The 21231-nt window shown below is 38.3% G+C and overlaps 1 protein-coding gene across 1 annotated transcript in view; it reads left to right on the plus strand.

Moving 5' to 3' along the window:
* LOC124594670 (MFS-type transporter SLC18B1-like) overlaps positions 1–21231 on the plus strand; it is a 321099-nt gene that overhangs the window by 248840 nt on the left and 51028 nt on the right. Inside the window, exon 10 of the mRNA XM_047133038.1 lies at positions 5838–5912. Coding sequence (XP_046988994.1) covers positions 5838–5912 — 75 coding nt within the window. The remainder of the gene's footprint in view (positions 1–5837; positions 5913–21231) is intronic.

The following is a 21231-nucleotide window of genomic DNA, read 5'->3' on the forward strand; positions in this document are numbered from 1 at the left end:
ACGTACAACAGCGACTGTTAACCATCCGTTACCATGAGTAAACGAATCATTGATGTCGATGCTGAAGTTCAGTCTGCAACCACAAAAGACTGCAGGTCCATCCAATAGAGAGTGTGCAGCGACTGACTTGATGGTATTCTTCTTCTTGTCGGCGGCGGAAGTGGTCATTTCCACGTCTTCAATTGTTTTGTATATTGTCTGTCTTGCACGGCGACGGTATGTTCTGATGATGATGGTATGGTTAGTGAGAGGATATTTCTCTACAGGTTTTGCTTACATCTATCAACCACTGGACACAGGTTTTTGTTTGAGAGTCTACAGTATCTTATGTTTAAGGGGGGAAGGGCTTGTTTAGTTTTAGCAATTTCACAAAGCCATTAGCACTATTATCTATGACACTCATCTTTGCAGTGATGCAAGTATCAGAATGGCACTTATCCCAGATCATCTTTTCTATGACACTCATCTTTGCAGTGATGTAAGTATTAAACTATGGCAATAATCCCAGATCATCTTTCTGAAGGGGACATTTGTTAACATTTCTGCTCTTTCTTCACTAATGTCAATTGGAATTCCTGTGTTCCTGTGAGTGTCTGGATAATTTGAAGTGTCGGATACCACTCTGCCAACTTAACCAATCTACCACCTTTCACTGTAATCTAGACTTTGGGCTATGCTACAGGTTAGTATCTTACAACATCTGAGATTTTGCATCTGCATTCAGTAGCTTCACCAATTCTCAACCAGCTGTCACTCTTCACCATAACCTATACCTTGGCCTGTGCTACAGATCAGCCAGTCACAACTAAAATTCCAATAATCAATGAAGACTTTAAGAGTTATTGTCAGTATTCTCTTCTTGTATTTGCACATGTATGACATTAAACACCACATCATTATTAAGTTACGGGATGAAGCCAAATCTAGTACTCATATGTATAGCTGACGCGACAGCCTTTACATACGATCAGAATTTTTTTGGGGACTTTGCTACTTTAATCATTGAAGGCTTCACACATTGCCTTGTGAAATCCAAATGCGTTTTGTTAGATGTCCCTTTATCACTAGCATTGTACTTTATTTTGCACCTATTGCAGGACTTGCTATTTCATTAGAAATTTCTTTACAATTATTGTATACTATGAAGGTTCTTCATATCATGAACTGTTATACAGGGTACATGTCTGTCCAGTGCTTCTAAATCTGAGCCATAGTTCATCTACATGCTCGTTTGCAGAACTGTAATTTAAAGTTCCCTCTTGAGGAATGACACTACAGCTTCTTCATCTTGTTCACTGAATATGCAAGCTTTTCTGTTTGCTTTAGTTGCCCTTTATACTTTAGTAGCATCACGGTCATCAATACCAGTTTCAAAGTGGACATCCTCAAAGAGGCCAGTTCTATTGGTTGCCATAAGATATAACCTATTTCCATCATGAGTTGACTTTCAAAGAATCTGTTTTCGGCGAAGGCATTTAGTATTATGTCAGAGATTGTCTTGTCAGTGTCAGCCACTTACAAAACTGATTGTTGACTCTTTTGATGATGATGGTATGGTTAGTGAGAGGATATTTCTCTACAGGTTTTGCTTACATCTGGGGATGAGCCTGGTGGTCAACAGAAGGAGCCAATGACAAGTTCCAGCCCACTTCAGTTCTGAACATTTTAGTTTCTTCTCTTCTGTGACAAATAGATTGCACATCTTTTTCTCATTAGCCTATGCTTTTGTCGTATGACTAGCTCCTTGTACCTAGTATTTGTGAGCTCCACTGTTTTTTAACAGTACTCCCAAACTCTGGGACTTTCTTGCAAACACATTGCCAATTTATTTGTAGGATGACAACAGTCTCATTTGTTGGGGGCGTTTCTTTATGTTCTTTTACAGCTATCATTATTTGGATTGGATGGAGAGTTAGCTATTATAAAAAGCCCTTGCATGCAACCCACACACACAGTCAGCTACCTGGTTCACAGACTCTGATGTGTAGCACATCCCTGCACCCCTGACCATTTGGTGCAAGTGTAAGAAGTATCAGAACTCTTTTTATGCATTATTGCATTCACTAGGAAAAATGCAGTTTTAAATTTTTCTTTTATCTGCACTTTTATCATATATCCTTATAAAATTAGTTTTGTTCTCCAAATTTGTATAACACACTGGTGTCCAAAATTAAAGCAACAAATTGCTATTTCCTCTTCTTGTGTCTAATCCATGGTATAATCATACAAACTATCAAGAGATGTCCATTCACTCATATTCTACACTGATTGTGGCATTTCAGCCAATGGACAAGCATGCCAATGATGTCATCAGAGCACCTCTCAAATGGGGTAGTGTGTACTGGGTCTGTGTATACACTCACAGACAGGGCAGTATGTCACAAAGAAGATGCCCACCAGACTCTTTGGTGGAGGGCCATAAGAAGAATGGAAGCAGGACAGTTGCAAATTGATGTGGCCCAATTGTTGGCCAAGCACCTCAAACAACTGCTTAGCCCTTATGTTGGGAGATGTACACACCATATCTGTAACTCCATGGATTTCCTGTGAAGCATGTGAATCATTCTGTTGTTTCTCAAATGTGGTGACAGTTTATAAAGAACAAAACAGTATCCCAAAGACCATGCGTGATATCAGAAAGAGAAGAGTGTTATTTGGCTGTAAGGGCATGATGCTACCACCTTAGTACTGCACAGCAACTGGCATTTGACCTCACAGTGTCCACTGGACAAGTTGTATTAAGACAAACAGTGACAGAAGGCTTTGTCAGAGTGATTTTTATTGTCGGAGACCTGCTGTATGCACACCTCTGATGCGTCTTCACAGCAGGTAATGTCTAGAGGGAGTCATCAGCATACCACCTCGACATCCAACAGTGGGCTAAACTTCTTTTCACAGATGAGTCTCTATATGGTCAGGAGAGAGATTCTCCAATCATTCTCATCTGAAAGGAATGGGCCACATCATTTCAGGACCCACGCATTGTGGAGAGAGACCAATATCGAGGAGAATCCTTAATGGTGTGGGCACAGATTATGTGGATCACTCGAATAGCCCTTCATGAAATTGTATGGGTGAATTGGCAAGGTTTAACTACTTTTAGATATCGTGACGAGGTCTTGGGACCTCATGTGTGGTTCTTGCGAGGTGGTGTGGACCCAGACTTTGTATAGATGGCTGACAATGCTCAACCTCATAGAGGATGGATGGTTGATGTTTTCTTGGAAATGGAAAATGTTGCATGCATGGCATGATCTGCTTATTCTCCTGATGCAAATCCTATAGAGCATGTCTGGGATGCACTAGGGAGACAGCTGCATCACGTCAGCATCCACCAACCATGCTCCAAGACTTGCAACCAGCTCTGCTGGAAAAATGGGCATTATTGCCTCAACATGTGATTGATGATATCATTCACAGCATACCCCATTGTTATTGAGCCTGTATTGCTGCCAGAGGTGTTCACATCCCATACTGAGCACATTAACCAGTTGTTGGAATGTGTGTGCAAATCCGTTAAGTTGGAAAAAAATGAAGAAAATTTTTGTCTACTATTATGCATATAGTAGTTATTTACATTTTGCATTCTTTACATTGTTTCTACTTTACTGTCACATGTTTATACTGCTTTCTTGCAAAATAAATGCAGCCTTTTAAAATTTCCAATTGTTGCTTTAATTTTGGATACCAGTGTAGTTATATGTGAAGTATGCTGCAAGCATCCCTCATAGTCAGTCCAGGGCACAGAAACAATGCCCTTGATTAGATTGAGACTAATGTTTCATTAATTACTTCATCACTGAGGTATTGTGGGACCATGGAGGAACAACTTTTTTATTAAAGGTATTTAAAATTCTTCTTTGCTCCTACAAATATGTATGTATTCATATCACAAGTGTCTTTTGTTTTATCAATATAACACATAAATAGTGGCTGTAATTAAACATATTTACAATCTGGCTAGCTTTCTTGTTCTAAAAACGTTTCTTACAGAAGAAGTGGTTTTACTTGTGGTATTTTATCTTCAATTTTTGGTTACATCAGGAAATGTTGGTTGCTTACACTTATCTTGGTATAATTGAAATACCATAAGTGAAATCACATCTCAGTATCTTCTGCAATGAACTGTTTTTAGAGCTAGAAACCAAACCAAACTAAAATACATTTCATTACAGACCATTGATGTTTTATAGAACTAAAACAAAACACATGTTGTTTTATAATTACATACTTTCTTGTAGTTGAACTGATGAGTTTTAAGTACCTTTGATAGTTCTTTCAAACAGTGGAAAATACAGGATGGAATGTAACAATATTATGCGAAGGGAAGTTGCTACTCACCATATAGCGGAGATGCTGAGTCACAGATAGGCACAACAAAAAGACTCTTACAATTATTGCTTTGAGGCATTAAGGCTTTCTTCAATAATAGACATATGCACACACACACGCATGCATGCATGCACGTTCACACACACACGCGCGCACACGCATACGCACACACAGGTATACACTCGCGCTCACACACACACACACACACACATATCCATCCGCACATATACAGATACAAGCAGACATTTGTAAAGGCAAAGAGTTTGGGCAGAGATGTCAGTCGAGGCGGAAGTAAAGAGGCAAAGATGTTGTTGAAAGACAGGTGAGGTATGAGCGGCGGCAAATTGAAATTAGAAATTAGCGGAGATTGAGGCCTGGTGGATAACGAGAAGAGAGGATATACTGAAGGGCAAGTTCCCATCTTCGGAGTTATGACAGGTTGGTGTTAGTGGGAAGTATCCAGAAATACTACTGGAGAATGTTAGAGATGACCTTGGCATATGAAAGACAGGAAGTTATAGTATGTCTTGCCAATATAGAAGGTATCAATGTGGGATGTCATATTTTGGAGCCACTACAAGACATCAGATGCCCAGAACACCAGTGCCACATGCATCTGCAACAAGAAACTTCATTAGTCTTTGCTAAAAACCATTTGTAACTTGATCATTCCATGAGATCTGTAGGGACAAGAATCCTGTCCCAAACACCCAGGTATAGGGACAGTGTAGTGAGGAAGTTGATCAAAATTCAACTAACGGAGAACCGACCAATCTGGACATGGGCTGTCAGCTGAGCAAACCTTGGGATTCACCACTAGTTTTATTAAAAACTCAGTGAATGTGAATTAGCTTGGACTGCAGCCAGAACACTTGAGGGCAGTGCCTGCAGGTGCAGACAGTATTCAAATGTCAGGTGATACAGTCATCTGGAGGTCGTGCCTAAAGGAACAGGCTGTAGATGGACATGTACAAATTAGGGACATGCTACATCCAGTGGTCAGTCTCAGGTATCACCTGATGAAGGCTGTGAGTCACTTCAATGAAATATCATGCCAGCGATACTACAGTACGTGGCAGCACAGCTGACAACCCAAGAATGCTAGCACATTAACAGGAAAGCCTGAAGACTTACAATATACCTGATGATCATTTTCAGCTGAAGATGCTGAGCTTGAAAATTGTTGAGACATTGCTTGGAAATGACTCATTCATACAAGATCTGGGGCTGTTATAAATGTTCAGCATGTAGTCATATTTACAGTTTAATCTGTGAGGTAAATGTAAAATGACTTGTTCCACATCATTACAATTTGTCCTGCAAAGTGATCCATGGAATGTGAAACTATCTTGCTACAAAGCTGATCAGTTCCATTCCATAGCTTAAAGGTAATTTTCTAGTCTCATAACTTCGACCAAGAAGGATTGTTTGTGGGCAGATACTTTGAAGGTGTTAAATTATGTTTTTACTACTAAGTGTGCTGTGATATTTCCTTTTATTTACAGAGAAGGAGGCTGCAGTGATGAGCTGAGTACATACAGCATGGTTGCTGGTGTATGGTCGTGTATGTATTCCCTGGGGTAAGATTATATTTAATGTCCTTACAATATATACTAACTCACTGAGAATGTTGTGAAGTAAGCACTGTTTGTTTTATCTTCTGTTGGAAAGCTAACAAATTGTGCTGCATTTAGCAATGACAAAACCACTAATTTTTTTCACTTTGTATTTGTCACATAGTAGCAGGGCAATAACCTGGTCACAATTTTGCAATTACCTTTATTGAAAGTGTGTGAATTAAACATTATACTGTTATTCGATTATTTTATTATTATCTCCTGCCAATTAAATACTTTTCTCAAGTTATCTCCATTTTTCTCATCTAGCATAAAGTCAAGTGTTCAGCTAGATTCCTGACTCATCATCATCATCATCATCATCATCATTGTCATATACCTGTTGACAAGTTCCTGATGCCATTGCTATCTTCATTTCATCCTTTTCCAGGCCAGTTGCTTCATAAACTGGTATCTTCCTCTTTTCACTTCAATCAGCCGTTTTATTTTTCTCCTTCCTGTTTTCTCCTGTCCTTTCTCTGTATTTTTGATAGCAGCTATTAGAATTCTTTTTTTCTCGAAGTATATGTCCCATCCAGTTTTCCTTCATTTTCTTGGTAGGTTGAAGTGATTTGCTTTACGCTTTCCATTCCTTCACTCTTCTTCACTTTATTCACCCATTTTATGTAATCCATTCTCTTTCAAACCCACATCTTGAATGCTGCCATTTTTTCTCTTTCCCTGTTCTTTAGTGACCAGATTCACCGATGTACGGAAAAACACCCCACACAAAGCATTCAACCAAGATTTTCCTTAATCCCAACCCATTTTCCTACATAATAAGTGTTTCTTTATTTGAAAGCCTGTCTTGCCATTGCAGTTCTTGATCTTATTTCTTTCTCACTCGTGCAGTAAACAGTTAGTATTCCCCACAAATATCTGTACTGTGCATCTAGTACATTTGACCTTCAGTTTTTACTTTCATATTTTTATTGCCCACTGCTGTCATCACCGTAGTTTTCTTTGTGTTGATTTTCATTCAGTATTCTTGCAATCCTCCTCCAAGTCTAGATCTATTTTTTGAAGACATATCATTTTACCTCCAAGTAGTATCACATAATCACCAAGTCTGACGCAATTGATCTTACTCCTATTACCGAGCAAGGTGGTGCAGTGGTTAGCACACTGGACTCGCATTCGGGAAGACGACGGTTCAATCCCACCTCCGGCCATCCTGATTTAGGTTTTCCGTGATTTCCCTAAATTGTTCAAGGCAAATGCCAGGATGGTTCCTTTGAAAGGGCATGGCTGACTTCCTTCCCCATCCTTCCGCAATCTGATGAGACTGATGACCTCGCTGTTTGATCTCCCCCCCTAAACAACTCAGCTCTTACTTCTAACCCCTCTACTTTGTCAAATATATTGCAAAAACCTGTGCACCCCAATCATTTACAAAATGTATTACCACCTAATCCAAGGTTGTGAATTCAAGTGTTTGAACGAATATGAGTTCCATTGCAAGAATTTTGAAAAGTATCCACATATGTCTGTTTTTTGTTTGAAATGTTTTAATGTATTCATAGCCTTATATTATTTGAATGTGGGCAATCATTTTAAAATGTGGTATGTTTTATAAGTTGATACATCACCACTTCTAGTTTATGATGAAACTCACTGATTTTATCCATAGAAATACCAAAGATTTTCATCAGAGCTATTTCTGTCACAAAAAATCTTCTGTTACAGCTTGATCCCTTATTTTTTTCTTTTCTGTTGCAATATGTTAATCTCTTTTGTGTTTAAATTTTGTGATTACCTTCTGCCTTTTCACTTATTTTCATCATTTCCCAGCTTTTGAGCTTGACCTTTTCTTTCTTACCTTCGGGCTCTGCCTGACATATACTCTACTGTGCCAGCTATTCATCTTTTCCAGACTTCCAGGTAGTGAGTTCTGTGGCAAACTGTTCATTTGTAAGATGAACTATTCATTAATCTTTTTTCTTCCCTTGCTCAAGAGAGAATTTGTTATGTTGTTCTGACAAATTTGGATAATGTCTGTTGAGGCGTTCATATTTTTCTTACCTCATTTGTAAGTTTGTTTGTTGCTTCAGAGAACACAGCCTGAGCCTGTTTTAACTCATTAATAACTGTAGAAATTTCATTAGCTATACCACTCTGTGACTCAGAAAATTCTTTTTCTATTGGTACATTAATGTCAGAAACCTCCTTCACTAATGGAGTTTGAATTTCCTTTTCATTGTCAAATTCATGACCACCATTGCACTGAAGCACGCTGACTACATTGCCAAAATTTGCAACATGTCTTGGATCTTTTTGGCAGTGTTACACTTTTCTCTCAAGAAACAGACCCTGCAAAAAGTTAATTAATCATATGTGATGCTGATGAAATACCTTGAACCTCATTAAAGACTTTTTTTCCCATGGCACCATGCAGATCTGCATGGATTACTTCCCCATGTTCATTACTGAAATCGAGTGGTACAAAGTTGAGTGTTGTAAATCCCTATACACTTCAAGAGAATGGCTGTACTCATCATACCAACATTAGTAGAACTAGGATGGCCAATGCTCTTGTCAAAGATTCTGCCAAAGTGTTTATTGGTAGAAACACTCAATAGTGCTGTTTACTTTCATAATCAAACTGGGCCTAATAGTGTTCATGGAAAGACACCATACCAGTTGTTAACATGGAAGAATGCTCATATGAATATACTGCATATTTTTAAGATCAAATTTTATGCAAGTTTTTGAAAAAGAGTACCATAAGACATGGGGATGCAAAGAGACAATACAGCCCTTTTTGGCAATGCTAAAGATGTTGGTTTTTGCCTCTGCATGAAAACTTATTGATGAATCATTCAGATGAGAGATGTGTTTGAATCAAAATGTACTGAAAAAGCCTTGAAAATATTTCCTCATGAGAAAAGTAAGTCAACGTCCTATAAAAATGTGGCAGATGTTTACAGCAGGGTCAGGTTAAGACATGAAAGTGAACCATCAACATACCCAGTGGGATATGTATCTGAACCAGAAGGGTGTAGAAGAGAGATTCAACTCTGAAACAGGGAGCAAATGTGGGAACCCAAGCATTTGATTTAATATTTGTTGTTGTTGTTGTTGTTGTTGTTTTGTTGTTGTGGTCTTCAGTCCTGAGACTGGTTTGATGCAGCTCTCCATGCTACTCTATCCTGTGCAAGCTTCTTCATCTCCCAGTACCTACTGCAACCTACATCCTTCTGAATCTGCTTAGTGTATTCATCTCTTGGTCTCCCCCTACAATTTTTACCCTCCACGCTGCCCTCCAATACTAAATTGGTGATCCCTTGATGTCTCAGAACATGTCCCTTCTTCTGGTCAAGTTGTGCCACAAACTTCTCTTCTCCCCAATGCTATTCAATACTTCCTCATTAGTTATGTGATCTACCCATCTAATCTTCAGCATTATTCTGTAGCACCACATTTCGAAAGCTTCTATTCTCTTCTTGTCCAAACTATTTGCCGTCCATGTTTCGCTTCCATACATGGCTACACTCCATACAAATACTTTCAGAAATGACTTCCTGACACTTAAATCTATACTCGATGTTAACAAATTTCTCTTCTTCAGAAACGCTTTCCTTGCCATTGCCAGTCTACATTTGATATCCTCTCTACTTCGACCATCATCAGTTATTTTGCTGCCCAAATAGCAAAACTCCTTTACTACTTTAAGTGTCTCATTTCCTAATCTAATACCCTCAACATCACCCGACTTAATTCGACTACATTCCATTATCCTCGTTTTGCTTTTGTGATGTTCATCTTATATCCTCCCTTCAAGACACCATCCATTCCGTTCAACTGCTCTTCCAAGTCCTTTGCTGTCTCTGACAGAATTACAATGTCATCGGCGAACCTCAACATTTCTATTTCTTCTCCATGGATTTTAATACCTACTCCGAATTTTTCTTTTGTTTCCTTTACTGCTTGCTCAATATACAGATTGAAAAACATCGGGGAGAGGCTACAACCCTGTCTTACTCCCTTCCCAACCACTGCTTCCCTTTCATATCCCTCAACTCTTATAACTGCCATCTGGTTTCTGTACAAATTGTAAATAGCCTTTCGCTCCCTGTATTTTACCCCTGCCACCTTTAGAATTTGAAAGAGAGTTTTCCAGTCAACATTGTCAAAAGCTTTCTCTAAGTCTACAAATGCTAGGTTTGCCTTTCCTTAATCTTTCTTCTAAGATAAGTCGTAAGGTCAGTATTGCCTCACGTGTTCCAGTATTTCTACGGAATCCAAACTGATCTTCCCCAAGGTCAGCTTCTACTAGTTTTTCCATTCGTCTGTAAAGAATTCGAGTTAGTATTTTGCAGTTGTGATTTATTAAACTGATTGTTAGGTAATTTTCACATCTGTCAACACCTGCTTTCTTTGGGATTGGAATTATTATATTCTTCTTGAAGTCTGAGGGTATTTCGCCTGTCTCATACATCTCGCTCACCAAATGGTAGAGTTTTGTCAGGACTGGCTCTCCCAAGGCCGTCAGTAGTTCCAATGGAATGTTGTCTACTCCGGGGGCCTTGTTTCGACTCGGGTCTTTCAGTGCTCTGTCAAACTCTTCACGCAGTATCGCATCTCCCATTTCATCTTCATCTACATCCTCTTCCATTTCCATAATATTGTCCTCAAGTGCATCGCCCTTGTATAGACCCTTTATATACTCCTTCCACCTTTCTGCTTTCCCTTCTTTGCTTAGAACTGGGTTTCCATGTGAGCTCTTGATGTTCATACAAGTGGTTCTCTTATCTCCAAAGGTCTCTTGAATTTTCCTGTAGGCAGTATCTATCTTATCCCTAGTGAGATAAACCTCTACATCCTTACATTTGTCCTCTAGCCATCGCTGCTTAGCCGTTTTGCACTTCCTGTCGACCTCATTTTTGAGACGTTTGTACTCCTTTTTGCCTGCTTCATTTACTGCATTTTTATATTTTCTCCTTTCATCAATTAAATTCAATATTTCTTCTGTTACCCAAGGATTTCTACTAGCCCTCGTCTTTTTACTTACTTGATCCTCTGCTGCCTTCACTACTTCATCCCTCAAAGCTACCCATTCTTCTTCTACTGTATTTCTTTCCCCCATTCCTGTCAATTGTTCCCTTATGCTCTCCCTGAAACTCTGTACAACCTCTGGTTCTTTCAGTTTATCCAGGTCCCATCTCCTTAAATTCCCACCTTTTTGCAGTTTCTTCAGTTTTAATATACAGGTCATAACCAATAGATTGTGGTCAGAGTCCACATCTGCCCCTGGAAATGTCTTACAATTTAAAACCTGGTTCCTAAATCTCTGTCTTACCATTATATAGTCTATCTGATACCTTTTAGTATCTCCAGGGTTCTTCCATGTATACAACCTTCTATCATGATTCTTAAACCAAGTGTTAGCTATGATTAAGTTGTGCTCTGTGCAAAATTCTACCAGGTGGCTTCCTCTTTCATTTCTTAGCCCCAATCCATATTCACCTACTACGTTTCCTTCTCTACCTTTTCCTACACTCGAATTCCAGTCACCTAAGACTATTAAATTTTCGTCTCCCTTCACTATCTGAATAATTTCTTTTATTTCATCATACATTTCTTCAATTTCTTCGTCATCTGCAGAGCTAGTTGGCATATAAACTTGTACTACTGTAGTAGACATGGGCTTCGTGTCTATCTTGGCCACAATAATGTGTTCACTATGCTGTTTGTAGTAGCTTACCCGCATTCCTATTTTCCTATTCATTATTAAACCTACTCCTGCATTACCCCTATTTGACTTTGTGTTTATAACCCTGTAGTCACCTGACCAGAAGTCTTGTTCATCCTGCCACCAAACTTCACTAATTCCCACTATATCTAACTTTAACCTATCCATTTCCCTTTTTAAATTTTCTAACCTACCTGCCCGATTAAGGGATCTGACATTCAACGCTCTGATCCGTAGAACGCCAGTTTTCTTTCTCCTGATAACGACATCCTCTTGAGTAGTCCCCGCCCGGAGATCCGAATGGGGGACTATTTTACCTCCGGAATATTTTACCCAAGAGGACGCCATCATCATTTAATCATACAGTAAAAGCTGCATGCCCTCGGGAAAAATTACGGCCGTAGTTTCCCCTTGCTTTCAGCCGTTCGCAGTACCAGCACAGCAAGGCCATTTTGGTTATTGTTACAAGGCCAGATCAGTCAATCATCCAGACTATTGCCCTTGCAACTACTGAAAAGGCTGCTGCCCCTCTTCAGGAACCACACGTTTGTCTGGCCTCTCAACAGATACCCCTCCGTTGTGGTTGTACCTACGGTACAGCTATCTGTATCGCTGAGGCACGAAAGCCTCCCCACCAACGGCAAGGTCCATGGTTCATGGGGGGAGGTAATATTTGTTAGCAGCCATAAATAAATTAAGGAACTGTCCTGAAGCAATCAGGTCAGCTGGCCGGAGCAGTTGGAAATCAGTAATGAAAGAAGAAATTGCGTCATTGTAGAAAAATTCTGTATGGGCTTTGACAGAATTAACAGCAGGTTGCAAGGAATTACCAGCAGGTTAATTATTGGATTATTTTATGTCAAGCAAGATGTTAATGGGGAAATTTACAACAGTGTTAAGTATTGCTGCTGATTAAGGTTTATAGTTAGAACGGTCTGATGTGGTCTGCTAAAGGAAGAAGTATAAATGGAACAGCATAAATGGTTTCATGATGGCATGACCAGGGTATGCAAACTCTCTTGGCGTATTATCATTTAACCCCTTAACATAAAATCCTGAGTTACCTTGTTTTTATTATTTTGACAGTGACTTAAAATCGTGAGTATACTTTGGCAACTTAAGAACAGATGTTATAAGTATTTCAAAATTGATAGTTAAGTGTGTGGTTGCTAGAGAACATCTGGTTCTGGGTTTGGAGCCTGGCTCTCGTGTTTTGTTTGAGGTGGTTGCCATGAGATATTGTCTTTATTCTGTGCAACTTTGGATGTTCAGCTACAAACCAGGCACTTTCAGCCTCTGTCTTGCATTGCTGTTTAGACAATGCTTTCAAAAAGGATGGCTATAGTGATCCAGAGTTTGATATTCAGTTTAGCAACTGAGAACGGAGGAAGAATGTGATGTTACTTCATTAGAGACTGCTTGCCAATGGTACGAGATAAATACATCCACTGTGCTCCATCCAGCTCCTCCAAGTAGGTGAAATACACGGTTAGACTTCATAACTACAGAAACTGAAAAATGAATTAAAGTTTTGGCTCATTTTAGTCAAAGTCCAGTGCGTGGGTATACTCAGGATCTTATTATTGGTGATCTTCAAAATTTTGTAATTCATTATTTTGAGATTTACAAGCTATTTTTATATTTCTGTATGTAATGTCATTCATTATAGGATTTTTTTCATCAATGAAAAAATATCATTTTTTGGAAGCTAATTTGAAAACAAATAAATAAATACCTTTGTATCTTAGAGGGTTAAAACAGTCTCCAAGATGTTGGAAAGGTCTGTTCAAAAGTGAGCTTACAGTTTTGAATGAACTGAAAGTAGTGCAGATCCGTGTCTGTATACTACGTTTCTAATGATGATAAGTTTATAATTGTTTTATACATTTGTAATGAACTTTTGTTGGATCCAAGAAGAGTATTATCAGTGAATGTCTGAGTACGCTGCAGAATGAAATAAAGATTACAACTGAGCCTGTTGGGCATTTCTTGAATATCTCGATCAGACGTGATGATGATGGTTCAGTTTTTGTCAGTCAAAAGGTTTATGCAGAAAGTATATTCCATTAATTTAATACAGCAGAGGCAAATACTATCTCCTCTCTGACTGAGAAATATGTGTAGGCGAAAAAGTTCACAGATATAAAGACTCAAACTCCTAACCAAAAGCCATCCGGATTGGCCAAGCGGTTCTAGGTGCTATAGTCTGGAACCACGCAACCGCTATGGTTGCAGGTTCGAATCGAATGTGTGTGATGTCCTTAGGTTAGTTAGGTTTAAGTAGTTCTAAGTTCTAGGGGACTTATGACCTCAGAAGTTAAGTCCCATAGAGCTCAGAGCCATTTGAACCATTATCCTAACCAAAAAGCGAAAGTTGAGGGATATTTGATGTATTTGAAAATGACATATCCAGATATCTAGATTTTTGTCACAGTTTCTGGGGAAACCAAAAGGACAGTATTTTAAAATACATCAAAGGTTCAGTGTCACCTAGACTAGATACAGAATTTCTGAACTGTTAGAAGTGTTGGAAGCATTTAGTGATACTGATGATGCCTGTGAAGCAACCACTTGCTGTTCCATAAGTAGCCTTCTCTTGAAGTAAAGTGGTGGAGCAGCAAGGTGGCCTAGCAGCCATCAAGCATGTGTGACCATATCAACAGCTAAAGCTAAGTTTGTAGCTACTAGAGAAGCTGTGCAAGAATTTATGTGGCTGACTCATCAGTTCAGTGAAATTGAGCTATTGAAAGCTGTACACTTTCTGTGAGTGACAGTGTTAAGTGCAATCTGTCTAGGAAGGAACTGCTGAGAGTCATATATGCTCAAAGCATATTGATGTGTTGGAAGTTGCATTACCTGTGACTAATTGTTGAGCTCTCAATAGCTAATTGTATGCATGTCATCTTGCTGTAATCTGGTTTTATAATGAGTTTTCAAATAATGGGCACAAAACAACACTTAGTTAACATGACTCATTTTCACACTGATTCCCACTCATGACAACATAATGACCATCTTGTCTACAAGATTTCATATAGAATGTAAATCACAGAGTAACAGTAACAGTAAACTATGAAACTTTTGACAGTGACAATATTTTTCAGTGCACTTTCAAAACCTAGTTCTGACTGATGAACATCACACGCTTGGTTTTGATTGTACAGTCACTGAACACAATGGAAATTTTGATAACTGACAGCAACACACAAATGCTCATGTTATTGATGCGTAGAAATTAATAAAAAAGTTAAGGGAGACTTTGACACTTGAATGTAAACCAGGTGATGTCTTGATGCGACTTTTTACACGCAGCTGTTATCACAATCATTTCCAAGTGTGGACATTCTAAATTTTGGCATGTTTTCACATTTTTTTCTGTTACTTGGAAACCAAGTAATGTTACCATTACCATAATGAAAGATCATTAAATTTTGCACTGAATGACCTATGTTTATGTCAAAACCAGTGCAGTTGTTTGGTCAGAATCAATCACCAAAATTTGTTCATTTTTACCAACTGGGCTAAAAAGTTAAATCCAATACCTGTAACTCAAAAATGGTTACTCCACATGAAAAATGTCAAGTTATCAAAGTTGTAGATAACAAAGGTTCATGGTACAAAAGCATCTAGTTTTTCTGTTTTAGGCACTATTAAGCATTCATACATTTGAAAGCCAAAGTAATTCCATTTTGTCATTTTCTTTTTTTTTTTTTATGAATCAACGTTATTCAATGAATTGAAATTTCCTGTGAGAAGATGGCTCTCTAATGAGCACATGTGTCTTCATTCATGTGTATTTTTATTTATTTTCATCCATGCCTTAATTTGCAAGAGTGGATTGCTAAAATGGAAACCAAGTACTAGTAATGTTCAGTATGTATTTATATGTGGGTAATATAAAATTTCTTACAAATGAACAAATAAAAGGGCGTGACAACATTATGCATGCTGAGGAACAGTTCAGTCAATATTTGCAACATCCGCATATTTCTGTGCATCCTGTTTTGCATGTGTGTGTGGTGCTGAATCTCTCATCATTTAAATGCCAGAGATTCACATTTTATCACATTTCAGTTTCATCTAGGTTGTTTGGGAGACTGTGGCACATCCTGGTACAGTGTCCAGTCTTCACAATCCAGTGCACCATCTTCACCAACATATCTTCGTTCTCTTCCTCATCCTTGTTGAGCAATTTCTGGGGCATTCCTGTGAGATAAGCCCCAAAAGTGTTTGTACATTGAGGAACAGTTCAGTCCAGATTTATGACATCCACGTATAGCTGTGCATCCTGTTTTGCACACATAGAAAACCATCATCAGTAGTATGTGTGATGCTGCATCTTTTGTCATAATCATGGGAAACAAGCCTGATAAGTTTCTCTTTCAGCCCTACTGTCATGGATCAGTTTTCTTCCCCAGCCAACATTGCAGTTTATGGTAGTATCGCAGTGAGCACCGCCCTGCTGCACCTGTTGTTTGTGGTAGCTTTCCAGGTTTGAAAGATTTTCTTGGGGCAGACTTTACAAAAAGCTTGTACCTGAGTTCAGCCAAAGTCACACAGTTGGAATTCCATTACAGTGCTTACATTACCTGTTTGCCTGCCCATGCAACTACGTCTTGAGAACCTGAGGGTTCAACAAATCAGCACCTTGCTGATTCCCCTCTTCCCAGTTTGTGGAGGTACAAGTTGTTGTAGTTGTTTCCTTGACCCATTAGAAGAACAAGAACTTCAGTGTCATCATTCACAAGTGCCACACTGTCAGACTCACCAAATTGGGGAATAGCTGTTTCCGCAATTAATGAATCTTCCTCTGCCTGTAGCACGTGAATACCTACATCCTCAGATTTCCACATTAGCATCAAAATTGAGTGGTTTCTTGTTGTTTTCATTTGTAAGAATCTGCTCCTGTAGGACTACAGCATTTGTATCTTCATCAAAAATGATACCTGATGAAGAACATGATGTCTTTAAATGATGAGATCTTTCAGAAGACTTCGTTCTCCTTTGTGAAGCACCACTTGGATAGCCATTGAATATAACTGGGATTTCGGATCTATAGTGCTTTCTCAAATAGGTTTCATATTTCATACAGATAACCCCAAACTTTCCTTTGATGTACCAAACAACCTCGTTGATCAGGTGACCACCATCCATCACAAAGCTTTTTATTTTGGGTACTTCATCTGTTGGAGATGTGTGAATGCATCATAGAGAGACGATTTTGTACGCTTATTGAGACCACCTTCCGTGAATGACAACATGAGGTATGGCAAAGTTCAGATGAGATACAGAACTTCAAGTCTTTGTAAGATTGCTTTATGACAAACAGTCTTTGAAACAATTTTAATCGTAGGAATCCTCTTCTTCCCTATCTTGAGAGCCGTAGTGCAGGATGAAAGTGCTGTAAGCCTGAGGTTGCATTGAAATGAGATGCTTTTAAAGTTCTCTCCTTTAATTCTAGTGATCCCTTAATTCTTTCTACTAATGCCTCACGACAATTTACCAATTCATCACCAATTATTCCACTACTTACCAACAAAAGCATATTACAATTTGGAAAATATGATGTTTTAACAGTCAGTCTTTCAGTTTGTCACTCTCTGCCGCATTTTGATCTCTGTGTGAAGCTCTTAAATCCACATATTGCTCACTTGTTTGTGATGATATATCACAGAACTCTTCAATTTTTGACAAATATTCTGTAAGGATTCCATTCCCGAAGTGTACTTTGTGAGCACAGAGTCTGGAAAACCCATGTCCGTGAGTTAAAACACTTTTCACTTTCATTAAAGTTTGCTTTGTTGTCGTATCAGACCATATACCACCGAATGGTGGCGTAGTGTTCAGCCATAAATTTGTTGAGTTCAGAAGCATCCATTCAGTCTCCCAATGTGGTAATCTCTTTAAGAAATGGTGAGCACTTTTACCATACAGGAAATGACAAGCACTTGGAAGTATGCATTTAAAAACCATTAAGAAAATTTTATCAAAGTCAGGTTTCCACTACACTCTGCTTCAGTGAACTGTTTTGTATGCATAACCATGCTATAGTATGCACACATAATTAGCTGTTTTTCCTCATGTTTCATTGCTGCAAATCACATTTTCAAACTTGTTTATCACATATATGTAATCTTCATTTTCATGGCATGTAAATACTGATGGTCTGTTATGGCGAAGCAATAATTCCTCTTACTGCTTGAGCATACTCATGCCCACTCAAAACTTTATCCAAACTCTTTTCAGCAAATATTGCAGACAGTGTCTCAAGCCACTTCCTACCATTATTATACCGATGCAACCCGAGGAGGACAGTAGAAGGTGAAACCCACCTAATCATACAGTGACATGTTCTGAATCACTGTCACACTTCTTACATTATCCATTGCCTTCAAATAAAGTAGCTGATCAAAAGTGACAAAACACCACTTTTGACCATGTTTTATGCGTATTTTTCAGTGCTGTTAGAAGAGATGTATATAGCGTGTCATACAAAGCTGGAGGATAATTTAAGAATGGGAGGCACATTATTTTTGAATGAACCAACTGTTGGTGAGAATTTCTTCCACTTTTCATAAAGCCACAGAATCTCATATCCAGAGAGCTATACCTTCAAGCACTCAGGGTTGTTGAAATTGAGTTCCTTTATATTAATACTATTTAACCCATCATCTTTCGCTTTTTTACAGGTGATCAGCTAAAGTACACCAACTGTAGATAAAAATTCAGGAGTTGACCATCTTCTTTCCGAACCACTGTTCTTGTCAGACTCCATAGCTGTGAAGGGAGTGACTGCCATAGCTATGAAGGGAGCAACTGCCATGATTCCTCCCATGGAATGGAAAGTATTCAACCTGTCAGTCATGCGGAAGTTAAAATTGGCATTATCAAAGATGAACTGGGTGAATCCTTCACTGGCTATGTTAGGAAGCTCAGGTCATGCAGTCAAGGACGTCTCAAATAGGGATCTTCCATATCTGCAAATCCAATTGCACTAAGAGTGTCGACAATAAGTTTTGATCCGAATCTTACGTACATGAATGTACTGGGCCTAATCAATAGTGAAGATAGAAATAACCATGGTCTTACTGCAGAAGTCACTGCATGTGACAAAGCAACACACTTTTTTTCAATTTATGTAGAGATCTTGATTTGTTTTTCAAAGCAATAACTAGAGAAAAGGAGCAATGATTCATAGATCACTGATTGGACATGTGATGAGATATAACCAGTTGGGGGTACTGTGATGAATTATAGACCTTGAGTACAGATGTCCTCGCAAAGTATATCTGCAGCAGTACATACAATTCTCAGATGCTCTTCTTGTGGATCTGATAGCTTGCTGCCATAAAAACTATCAGATAGAATCTTGTAGCCTGTACTTTTGAAACACAGTACTGAGCTCTTTTACTGTCTATCAACAATTGTCATTCTTCAACATATTTCTGGAAGAGGTGGGTTTTTATGGTCCTTACATCTGCCACCCAGCAATTCATCATATGGTTCTTTAAGCCCTGCAAAAAAACTGGCACTCTTCTGGTTGTCTGATAATAATTTCCACTGATTCAACTGTCTGTGTGGATCAAGAACTTCCTTTTTTTTTCCTCCACCCCTGATTTGCTGGTAAAAATTCCTCTGACAAAAGCTATGATATTGAGCGTCTTTAGCACAAACATCCTCACAAAAGGTACTTTCCAATTCTTTGCAAGCCCAATCATCACCTTATCGTTTCAGCTACCCCATTGCTTAATTCAAGTTTCATCACTTTATGAACAAGTGTGCAAAATTTCTCCCAATTGGCATCAATTTTTTCACCACAATAAAAGTAGTGTTTTTTAAAACCAAGTGCTTTTTTGTATGATGGAAGATTCAGCATTGGCAGTGCAGGGCCTTTTGTCAAAGACGATCAAATCAGTTTTGTCTTATTTTACTCCTTCAGACAAGCAGTGTCCACTCCATCTTCAGCCATACCAGTTAATAACTTGTGATGTGTTGTGATTTTCCTATCTTTACTGGATAGTAGAAGTATTTCCAGTCCAATATGTTTCATTTTAACCACATCATCATCTGCCATGTTGCCATCACATATAAAACACACCTCCTTATCATCTGGAGCACTCATTTTAAATGCACTGACTACACAAAAACGTAAATTCATATGAGGAAATGTTGATTTGCAAGACTCAAGGACTTTTGAACATCTCCCTTTTGCAATGCACGAAGACTGGGTGTGCCTAACAATGGAAACAATAACAAAAGAACAGAGGGGATGACAGCCTTGGCTGTTTATGACATGTCAGTTGAAAGAGATTTATAGGTACCTCTACACCTGATGGTGGGACAGATCTATGTATTGCTATTGGAATCCTCATTTTGTTGAATGAATTTGACTTACAAAAAACAACAAAATGGAATTACTTTGGTTTTTCAAGTGTATGAACAGTTAATTGTGTCTAAAACTGAGAAACTAGATGCTTTTGTAACATGAAATTTCATGCTCTACAACTTTGATAACTTAACATTTGTCATTTGGAGTAACTGTTTTTGAGTTACAGGTGTTAGAACCGACTTTTTAGCCAAGTTGTTAAAATGACTGAACTTTGACAACTGATTGTGGCCATATGGCTGAACCAATTTTGATATTTAAATAGGTCATTTGACACAAAATTTAATGCTGTTTCATTTTAGTAACGGTAACATTTTCACCAGCATGCATAGTTTCCAAGCAATAGGCAAAAATCTGAAAAAAGCAGCAAAATTCTGTGGTCTTTTGCCATAAAGAGTTGTCCCAAGGGTTTTGAAAGTCAGGAACTTGGATTCCACATACTCTCAACTATACACATAAGATAAAAATAAAATATTCCACATCTTTTTTTGCAAGCAAAGGACCTTTTTTGTGATTCCAATTGTGGAGCACTTGCTATGCTTCTATATGTTTCCACTTTCTATGAGATTTTGTTCTGGAAATCATATGAGCTTTTGTACTCAGGGTCACACATTTGTGGTGGGCAAAGTGTTGGAGTAACTCTTTTATTACTGTTTTACTGCCTTTTCATGTCTATGTGATAAAGGATGTTTTTATTCCATTTTGCTGCATACGTAGTATCAACAGAATAGTACATCATATTTTTATTACTCATACAGTTTTATTCTATTTATTTATGTAAATCAGCTTTTGTATATGTGTTTATCTCATTATCTTCATTCTGCGTGAGTTCTTTACTGTTAACATTGTTTTACTAGTTTATCTTTGTTGCTATTGTGTACATGTAATGTTTTGTATATCCTGTACACTTGTCTAAGGCTAAGTAAAGGAAGTTAATACTACACAAATAGATCATTAATAAATCACTCCCCTCACATTTTGCTTGATTCATACATATAATCAGGCACTCCACAATAAAACATTCTAAAATCACAACAAATAGAACTACCCACTGAAGAACAGTGAGATTAAGTCTTGTCATTATATTATTGCATCACATCAAGCCATGTCCTTGTTTATTCAGTGCTGTCAACCTATGAAGCAGAAAAAAATACCCCTGTTTACTGATTCACTCTCACACACCTGACTCTGATAGTGTCTTCTAG

Source organism: Schistocerca americana, chromosome 2 (assembly GCF_021461395.2).
Source record: "Schistocerca americana isolate TAMUIC-IGC-003095 chromosome 2, iqSchAmer2.1, whole genome shotgun sequence".
Lineage (NCBI taxonomy): Eukaryota > Metazoa > Arthropoda > Insecta > Orthoptera > Acrididae > Schistocerca > Schistocerca americana.